This window comes from Hoplias malabaricus, chromosome 1 (assembly GCF_029633855.1).
Source record: "Hoplias malabaricus isolate fHopMal1 chromosome 1, fHopMal1.hap1, whole genome shotgun sequence".
NCBI classification, from domain to species: Eukaryota; Metazoa; Chordata; class Actinopteri; order Characiformes; family Erythrinidae; genus Hoplias; species Hoplias malabaricus.
Window position 1 is genome coordinate 68,324,751 of NC_089800.1, and position 11,052 is coordinate 68,335,802.

The 11,052-nt window shown below is 38.5% G+C and overlaps 1 protein-coding gene across 1 annotated transcript in view; it reads left to right on the forward strand.

The window, feature by feature from the left end:
* Positions 1–4,850, forward strand: part of chrm3a (cholinergic receptor, muscarinic 3a) — a 135,280-nt gene extending 130,430 nt beyond the window's left edge. Inside the window, exon 3 of the mRNA XM_066685515.1 lies at positions 3,029–4,850. Coding sequence (XP_066541612.1) covers positions 3,045–4,850 — 1,806 coding nt within the window. The 5' untranslated portion in view covers positions 3,029–3,044. The remainder of the gene's footprint in view (positions 1–3,028) is intronic.
* The last annotated feature ends 6,202 nt before the right edge of the window (positions 4,851–11,052 follow it).

Here is an 11,052-nt window from a genome sequence, read left to right on the forward strand (position 1 = left end):
TTTAAAGATGTAATCATTCATTGATTTGCTCATTAATGTTCTATAAATGCCTTATTCTGTTCTGTGTTGCTGTGTATCCAGAACCTACCTGGAAGGACTGAATGCCGAACAGAAACACACCCTGGACAGGGCGCCAGTCAATCCACACTCACCTAGGCACTCACACATATGTACAATGTCACAGAGTCAGTCTACATAATTTTTACATGCCTTTTTTTTTTTTTTGACTGTGGGAGGAAATCCACACAAAACAGGGAGAACACACCCAACTCCTAACAGACAGTGACCTGAAGTGTGGATTCAATCCAGGACCTGAAGACACTCTAGCTCTGTGACATCGACACTACGTTACGTGACACAGCACAATGAAAATATGACATTTCCAGATTAAAGTAAAAAGGAACAGCAAACACAACGGATGTTTATGCAACTGTATAACTTTTATTTCATTTTGATCCATATCTATTAGTGTGTTCATATAAACAAGTGCAAAGGATAAGCACAAAGCATCCAATTTAATGGCAATGGAAGGATATAAATAACACATTTGGTGCATATGATTATCACATTATCATATCTACAACAAAACAGCAGGCTCTGTGTGTGTGTGTGTGTGTGTGTGTGTGTGTGTTTGTTCAGAGGCTGTGAAAGGACTACAGTATGTCCTGTCTTTCTCCCTGAATTTCAATAAAGACGTGTCTGCTTTGTCCAGTGTACTTTTGACCAATGGCCAGTCTCCTCCTGTCTTGCCTGTTAATTCAGAGTCTGTCTGTTAGAGACCTTGCTCTGCAGCTCCCCTACTCAGGGCTGGTGTATTTCCAGGAGACGCTTCTTCTCCAGCTGTGTTGTGAACTCACATTTTACTGCAGCAGCTGGCTGCTCTGAGAGTTGTTCTGAAATCAGTTTTGTAGAATATTGACTTTTTGTGGCTGGAATGAGAGCACCTTGCTCTGGCGTACCATATGTTTCAGAGCTATCAGTTTGATAGCTCTTCTTAGACAATCGTTATGGTTACTGAACCGAGCCTCTTCAAGGTGCACCCATTGTTGACACAGGGATGGTGTTGTGTTCACATCATCTCTGAAGAGCTTTGTCCACAATGAGACCCTGTGGAGAAGCTGTATTTGAACCTAAAATCACAATATCCAATGCCAAGCATCCGCCGGAGGGGGAGCATTGGAACATATGAATAGCATTCTCTGGAGTTAGAAGGTGTTTGTGATCCTATATTGCTCTTCCAACCTCAGTACCCAACCTCAAAAAAGCTTTTGTGGTGGCCACTGTATCCTCACAGCAATATTTTGACATTTAAAAACACTGCAGCAAAGTCAAGACAAACTCTCTATAAACACTTGATTTGGGATGAAATGTGGAGAAACAAGTAAAGGTAATGTATTTTATATTCAAAAAAAGGTAGTGCAGTTAGCTCAGAGTACATGAACTGCGTGGTTAGAAAACAGTATTTTCTTGCTTTTCAGTGTATTGGGCTCATGGTCTTATCCAAAGTTTCCCAAATTTTTCAAGCCAGATGTGAAAGCCTTTTGCCCCATCTAGTGGCCTTTGTCAGTTAGTGTTGTCTGTAGATGTGGACAATGGAATGAATGACTTATAATGACCATGTTGTACTGCATTTTATAAAGATACTAAATTAATTCTATTTGTTTTATCAAGGTAATGAATTAGGGGAGGCACTGTGACTCTACGGTTAATGTTGTGGAGTTGTGGTTTCAGACCCTGGGTCATTGTGAAAAGGTTGATGTCCTTCCACAGTTCATAAACACATGCTGGTTGAATCTGCTATTTAAAAGTGTCAGGTGTTATTGTATGGTATCTGTGATGGACTGGCACCCTGTCCAAGGTGTGTTCTTGCCTTTTGCCCAGTGATTCCAGGTGGGCTCCAGGCCCATCATGACCCTAACGAGGATAAATCTGTTACAGAAAATGAATTCATGAGACATTATTTATTGCGTTTTCATGACAGAACAAGCATTGTTCTACTAAGAATATAAATGATTTTTTTCATTTCCTAATCATATTTTATCAATAATACCAAGAAAACAAAACAAGCCAAATCATGATGATTTTGTTTTGTGGTTTCCTGTCATCTGTTAGTGTTCCTATTTTCAAACCCTGTATGTGGCAATGTCAGAAGACTCACCAGGAGCCCTCACACAACAATATAACATATTAACAAATGTTTAGAAACTGCAGTGTCACATGACCTAGTGCATACATATCTTTATGTGTTGCTCTGAGGCCTATGAAACAGTACTTAAAGTTTTGATTACATGACTGAGGTCTAAACCAGTGGATCCCAAATTTATTTCTGCGGTGCATGCGTTTTGTAGATGTGAATATTTTTAAACCTCACCACCAACTCCAGGTAATTAATACAAAATGGCAACTTACTGCACAAAGTGACAAACTTGTGTAACAAACTTAGTGTAATAATGATTAAGAGAGACATGAATTATGTGTCTCGTTCATTTGCCTTGCTGCTTGCCCCTGCAATAATTCTATGACCACTTTGGGAACCAGTGGTCTAACGTATGGGCTACATATTTATGAACTCACAACAGGGGCAGAGGGGCAGCTCAGCCAAAGAGGCTAAATGGGCTTTGTGCATGTTTGTGCATCAGTTTAGCCAGCATTAATATTAATAAGAAAAAATAATTCATTACCTTCATAAAATGTTGTTTAAGTGGTTTAAATGTTGTGATAAAGGAATAAATGTTTCATAATCATGATTAACTCTGTTATGTCTTCATAAGAAAATAATTTTTGATGCAATAATATTCAATAAAATAATAAGCAAATCCATAGCCTTTTAGGGCTCCAAGAGTCTGAATCATTGTCCACAGCATTTATATTGAATTAAAATACCAACAGCACCAAAAAGTAAGCGATGGGATCAGAATGAACTTGATCAATTTTTTAAATGTGCAATTTATGTTGACTGCTCTACAAGCTTTGTCATAATCTCAGTCAAGCATTAGCCTCTAACATCTTCTTGTTTTCTCATTTCCAGAATATGCCTGGACTGCATGATGGACTCCAGCAGTGCAGAACAGGGCCAATATGTGCCCACCAGCACACTTGGACCACAAATGTACCCACAATCCTCTCCGTGGCAACTTCTTCAGGGCATAGACGACACCAACACTTCTTTCATGCAAGGTTTTGTGAATGAGATCAACATTAGTGACCCAAATATTGAAGGTCACGGGTATGATCCTTGGGGCGGTCATTCGTTATGGCAGGTTGTCCTCATTGTTCTGTTCTCTGGACTGCTGTCCCTTGTCACCATCATAGGCAACATCCTGGTCATGGTGTCCTTTAAGGTCAATCGGCAGCTCAAAACTGTTAACAACTACTTTCTGCTTAGTCTGGCCTTTGCTGACCTTATTATTGGAGTCATCTCTATGAACCTGTACACAGCGTACATTGTGATGGGGCAGTGGGCCATGGGAAATTGGGCTTGTGATCTCTGGCTAGCGGTAGACTATGTGGCAAGTAATGCTTCTGTCATGAACTTGCTGGTCATCAGCTTTGATCGGTATTTCTCCATCACAAGGCCCCTGACATATCGGGCCAAACGGACCACCAAACGGGCAGGAGTGATGATTGGATTGGCCTGGCTGGTGTCGCTGATTCTCTGGGCGCCTGCCATCTTGTTCTGGCAGTATTTTGTTGGAGAGAGGACAGTTCCGCAGGACAAGTGCTACATTCAGTTCCTGTCCGAACCTATTATCACGTTTTGTACAGCAATGGCAGCCTTTTACCTGCCTGTAACTATTATGAGTGTGCTGTACTGGAGGATTTACAAAGAGACTGAGAATCGTTCCCGAGAACTGGCGGGACTGCAAGGCTCAGGGGGACGACTAGGAGGACCAGAGCGGCCTCATTTCCATCTCCATGCAACAAGGGGAAGTTCAAGGAGCTGCAGCAGCTTTGAACTAGGCCGACCCAGCCAGAGACGGAGCTCTTTGCTCACTAACCGTTTGCGCTGTTGGAGGTGGAGGCCTGGTGGGCTTCGGGCAGGTGGAGGCCACAGTGTAACAGAGGCTGACCAAAGCAGCTGTGACAGCTGGAACAACAATGATGCAGGACTTTCTGTTGACCATTCAGGATCTTCTGACGAAGAGGACAATGCCCCATCCGCTGCACGTGCCATTTTTTCAATTGTCCTCAACTTGCCAGGCATGAGAGCTGCAGTAAACTCCCAGATTACGTCCTGTGATGACATGGATGCTGCTTCCGAGGAAGACCCACTACGAGGGCGCAGAGAGGACGTCAAGACCGACGGCATGTCACGCTCTATCACCAATGGCAACAAGCGCTTTCCTGCAAGCATGGCTAAAGTGCAGTCTATGCCTGCCATCGAGACTACGACCACCAACATAGACCCCACCACTGCCACCACCATCAAATCCCCTTCTGCACCTATATCTTTCAAAGAAGCAGCTCTGGCAAAGCGCTTTGCAGCTCGGGCCAGGACACAGATCACCAAACGGAAGCGCATGTCACTAATTAAAGAGAAGAAAGCAGCCCAGACACTCAGTGCCATCCTTTTTGCTTTCATCATAACATGGACGCCTTACAACATCATGGTGCTAGTCAATACTTTCTGCAATGGCTGCATTCCAGAGTCCCTGTGGGCCCTTGGCTACTGGCTTTGCTACGTTAATAGCACTGTAAACCCCATGTGCTACGCCCTGTGCAACAAGACCTTCCGGAGCACATTTAAGATGATCCTTCTTTGCCGCTGGGATGAGCAGAAGAGCAAGCAAAGCTTCCTGCAAAGACAGTCTGTTCACTTCCAAAGGAGCATTCCCAGAGATTCAACATAGCAGAGTTTGCATACAAGTTATGCTAACATGGCTAATGTACAATTAGATTCAACTGGTTGATTGAGTCAAACCATTCTGTAAGGAACAAGTTTGTTCTATGTTGCAGTCTGAGAACAAAATGAAGTGGATATTTTGACTGGTCTTGACTTCAGTTCTACCCTTTTTCTCCTCAGTAGTGGACACCTAAGTGGGATAAGGATTCAATAAGACATCGCCTTGAACAACTGAATTTATCGTAAGCACCTTGCAGAAGACATGGACGAATGGCGTCTAGAAGCCTTGAATGAACCTATAGTCGGATGCCGGCATCTTAGTATCTCTTGGCTTGTTTAAAAACACTTCCAAGTTTTAAGATCTTTCAAGATAACTCACCTCCCTTTCACTGAGAAAAAATGTATATTTCAGGGTTGGAAATGGACTCATTGTCAGACTTGAAAATAAAAAAAGTGATGGAAAAAAAACACAGTACAAAATCCTAAAGGTGTATGTAACTATGGTTAAAGTGACTTATTTGTAACAAAACTTTGGCTGTTTTGTGTGAATGTGTTTCAAACAAAGGTCTTACATGTTTGTAAGATGTTGGTATGTAAATGTTCTTCTGTATAATGTAAACCACAGTTGAACAGGTTCTACTTTCTCTGTCGGGACGGTCTTTCAACGACTTTTTCTCAGAACACCGCTCTGGTAGGCCATTAAGTATGAGTGTTGTTTACATGATTTTATTACAAGTGCTACAAGTATTTCAATAGCTGTTGCAAATATCGAGTGCTTATTGATGATTCTGTTGTTAGTACTTTACTGGGGAACCTTGTGTTGCTTGAACACTGACAACAAGGAGCCTGCTGGGAAAATATTTTGTAAAATTATCATCTTTAGCGATGTGTGATGACCTATTTAAAAGACACTGATTATGCTGATGTTGATGTTGTGGGTCCTGATTCAGTTTAAGTTTTTTGTGGATCTCTTTGCTAATCCTTTTTCATTGTATTTTTATGACAGTATCTAGTGGTCTGACCATTATTTAGTTTAACCCTCTGCACCTATTGCATTTGATCAGCCGAAATTGGTTGTAATTCCAGCTTTTAATGTAATTAAGTCCAGAGAAGATGATAATAACAGTACCCCATTGTGGTAGCATAAATTCAGTGGAGCAGCAGAGCCACCTGTTGGACATAAAATGATTCTACATATCAGTAGCCAGATTCACAAAAGAATAATTTAGATTTTTTTCTTAACTTCATACTTGAGAAGATAAAAGTTAAGATGAATAGTTATTCTTCAATAATTGGTGTTCTTTAAAAATATATATTCTTAACTATTTTCTTAACCTTACGAAAGAGTCACACGTGTCGTAGAGTTGAGTATAAGTTCAAGTATGCCTCTAAAATGTCTCTAACAGATAAGTGGAGATTGTTCTTAAGTACTGTTAATTTGTACATGAGGAAAATAATGGCAAACTTAAATCAGCTGCACAGATTTACCTGAGTTCTGGTAATAATAGTAAAATATTTAAAATATGTCTCATGGCATTTAAATGCAGCATGAAATACTTTGTTACAAATTGCCTACAGAAAGAAAACCAACCAAAAAGTGTCTTGAAAAGTAAATAATTAAGATTTTATAACAATATTTAAGATGTTAATTTGACTTTGGAGAATTGTATTTAAAACCTTCTTATGAATTACTTAATGCTTATTTTAAAATCCTTCTTAAGTTGTTTTCTTAGGAAAGCTTTTGTGAATCCAACCTCTGATTCACAATATTTAGGAAATCAAATCGAATGACCTAACTTGAATATGAACAACCCTTTGTAGGGTTAATATGATATAAAAGGCCAGAAGAAATGGGATAAAGGGGAATTTACTATTTACACGTTTTTTTTAAACATTCATCATTATGAAAGAAAAATGTAAACAAATCCTTTCAGAGACATTTAATGTGAAATATTTACTAGAAGAACAACTTACTGTTTAATGCCTCTAAATGTTTCTTGTCAGAATGTCAATATAACGGAGAAGTACAGGTCCAACTTCTCTACGAAGAATCATTGTACTCAAACTACTCTTAATGACTGTTCATCTCTGTTTGGCCAACGCAGTATAATTGACAGAATTCCTATAACAGCACAGTGTTTTGGCAGCAAATTGTCTGTAGAGCCCTCTGCTGGATTGGAAGTGATCCCAGAGTTAGATTTATAATAAACGCCTGCTCTTGGAATATATGAAAATTTGATATTTACATTTATTTAATACACTTTAAAAATATGATTCCAAAGTCAGCAATGGAGTCTGTGGTTTGAACAGACAGTGGATGTGTATTCCTTTATTTTGTTACCTGGACAGGGAAGAGTCTTTATGATTATATGCAACTTGAGGAAAGGTGGCCCAGGCCAAATACTAGGCCTAATCCCTATCTGGGAATCTGGTCCCAAAAATTTAAAGGCCTATTTACATTCAGAGTGATATACAATATGTTGTCATATTCCAGATGTAGGTAAAAACAGCACTGAGAGTCTAGCCCAAGGACTCTTACTGGCACAGCCTAAGGGTTGAAAGATTAATCGTTTAAAAAAAATCTGAAGAATGGTCATTTTAATTTTAGCCTTCAAGCTAGGCAATATGTGACAGAAAAATCACAATTGGATATTTTCACGTAATCCTCCATTTCTACATAGCATGATGTCCTGAGCAGGAACTCCAACTCTTCTCTGCTGTGTGGAAGTCAAGTCAGTAATGTTATATGCTTTTCCACACTAGACCTTGTTCAAGCTTCTTCTATGTTCTTGAACTGGAATGAGTAATTATTTCCCAGATTCATTTTTTAAGACAGTGGACTAAAAACAATTTGCTAACCGTATTACTGGCCACTCCCAGGACTTGTTTTCCTCTGAGATTCACCATGTCGCCCCAACTGCATTGAATATTGATGTCCCTATTGAACAGAACTTTTTGTATCATTGTTATTCCAGTGAAAAGCCTGTTTTGCAGTGTTTTTATTATGCTTTTCTACTTTACACTGGGAAATATCCCAAGATTTTCCAAGTTCTCTGTGAGATCCTGCTGCCGTAGTGCTTCTGTGAGATGCTTCATTAGTGGCTGCTTTTCTGTTTTGTCTGAAATGACCATGTTATAGTACAAATCTGGAGGCGGAAAAAAATGAAGCTTTTCCAGCCTGAGATGAGATGTTTCTGTCGAATGTTGTTGGAAAGCATCTCTGCTGAGAGGTGTTTTTAACTGGTAATTGTTTTCTCAGAATAAATGTCACCTTTGTAATAACAACACCTTGCTATGTTCTTTATATTTATTATGGCACCTGGGAAACAGTGTGACAGTTGTTTATGAAAACAACTTCAACATACTATCGAGTGAGCACCAGGGTTGTATTCCACGAAGAAGGATTTCTCAGTTAGCTAGATAGCTTAAGCCCAAAGTTGAGGACTGTCCAGTAGGAATCACCCTCAGTTCTTTCCTTCATCAGAGGAATCCTGCTTTACCTCTATTTCTCTTTTCATTTTCCTGAATTAATACCAGCTCTACTTTTCCATTTTTATTTCATAATGAATAGAACAATAGGAATATTCCAGAGTTACTTGAGCAAAAGAAATTCTCTACCAGCTACCAACTTGTTTGAATTCTTCTATAAATGTGCCATTTTGAAGAGACAAGGTTTTGTTATTCATGTTGAAATGATGTGGGAGTCAACTTAGTTCAGTGCATCATAATTAAAATTTTAAATGTATTTATTTATTTATTGGGTGTAAGGGTAAAGAGTTATGGAGTGTGTGTGTGTGTGTGTGTTTGATAGAGAATAATAAATCTACTGGTAACATGGAACAGACGAGACCATGTGATGTGAGGTCTTCCTTCATGTGACTAAGGAAGATGATGAGGAAAATCACAGGCACTTATTTGTTCCCACTTTCACCACTGACACCCTCTAAACAGTCCAGACCTCTCTGCTTTCTCTCTATCTGTCAGTCTGTCTCTTGGTTGGGGGATCCGGACAGCAGTTGAAAGAGGTGAGGTGATTTACTGACTGATTAAATCAGTTCTGTTATTAACACCTAATTCTGAACTTGAGTCATTTTTGGTGTTTCATGAGAGCAATGGTTTGCTTCAATAAAATTGTGGACTGGTGATTTTTGTTAGTTGCTATATGCAGGAGGACCTAGGTGATAATTTCCAGTACTGTGTAAAAGTGTAAATATTATTTTTATTTAAAATAATAAATGTGCGGTGCTTGTATAACATTATATATAATTACAATAAATACTAAAACAAATTTAGTAAAAGGATTTTTTGTTGTTGTTGTTGTTGAAAATTATTTAGATGTGTTGTGAGCTAGTGTGAAGAACAAAGTTTGTTTCCATATGTTTTCCTTGAGCGTATGGATTTGTTAAATTGACAGCACACTTGATTTTACATAATGCAGTGTTTATTCATTAATTAGGTTTCGGACAATAACCTCAAAAAATACCAGACTGCCATGAGGAGGTGTTTGGAAAGGGTTAAACCAGCATATTCACATCCACTTTATCATTACTTACTGTAATAAAGTTATTTGATTTTATTCTAATAAACTCTTATTGATCACATTATTACACTGGAGTAAATGAATAACACAAAACACAGATGAGAATGTGTTGTAAGGAATGCAACAAGATATCGTTGAGCTTCTTTTTTCTAATATCCATCTTGTTTTGTTTGTTCACTGACCAATGAAAAATGTACACTGAATCTACTTTCTTGTGTTAACTAACCTATAGATCAGTGACCAGGTTTGCTCGGTTGGTTTGGCACCGCACGGCTTATTCCCAAAGTCACATTTCATGATGGCCATTGCAGTGAAAGCGCGTGTATAAAACCAACATTAATATCTCAGTGTGGTTTGAAGAAAGTGTGTGATAATTGTGCTAACTAGGTTCCTTGTAGTTCCAGTAAAGGTTTAGGATAAAATACTTCTAGTCTAATTTTTGTTTCTTTGGAAGTGTGATGCCATTGAAAGTCATCTTGGAGTTGACCTATTAGTCAGAGTCATGCATCAATTTATGGAAGCAGGCTGGTAGCTCACAGGATGTTCTTTGTCTTTCCAAATCAGGTCAGATTTTGGTGGACTTTCTCCAAGACAATCCCCCACACACAAACACACATAATACAACATAAAACATACAATCTTAAAACTAATCAAGCCTCATTTCCATTCCAGATTACAAGCAGAACATCCAGTATGCCGGACATAATCTCATTCAAATGGGTTTGAATAGGTGTTCAAACTGTGGCTCAGGGTTTTGACAAAGTGCATATGATCTTCTCTTTCTCTTATTAAGGTTGAGAAAGATAAAGGGCTGCATTCACTTTGTCCATCTCTGTTAAGGAAATCCTAGTCTTGTTCAGGTGAGTGTTAATCTCCAGTGGCAGTTTGGTGCCAGGAATGTGGGGTAGAGCTCAGTAGCTTCAAGCAAAACTGAGAGAAACGCAGACATCAGTATCACACTTAAATATAGTATGTTTTAAATGTATTAGGTGTAAAAATAATAATAATAATAATAATAATTAAGCTATTGTGAAAACGCATAATTCTTATTAAATTGAAATATTATCCTGCCCTTGTCATTTCATGGTAAACGTTGTGTAGTTTTAAAAATGTCAATTGTTATTTTTTTGGGTTCCAATTAGCAAATAGTGCTGCAAAAGCATGTGTATCAGTTCGTTCTGTTCTTGGGGATAATTTTCTATCCATATGTTTTGAGTTTGACTCCTTTTTTAATAAAATGACAATCTAATACTAAGCATCAATTTCCATAACATGACAAGTGTGGGAGAATGTTTAAATTTCGAATTACAAGTATACATTACACAAATGCGCTTTAAAACTTATTTGTACACCTAATATCGCTGTCACACTTATTCCTGCTTTTGGAGAGCACTTGAAAATTCTTAAAATTTGTATGTGTACTATATAAAAATACAGATCCAAAAATCTGAGACCATATGGAAAAACTGGGATTTTGTTATTAAGCTAGATATAAATAACAGGAACTTTTACCCAAATAAGGAAAAGTTTTGTAAAATACACATTTAAGATTCTGGACTGTTTCTAGGTCACTATTCAAATGCTCATGTAAGCTCATGTGCAACATTCACCATGTCACTGCCTTTTCTGTGCATGTGTGTTTAACAGGTGTAATTCTGGGTGAGGCATG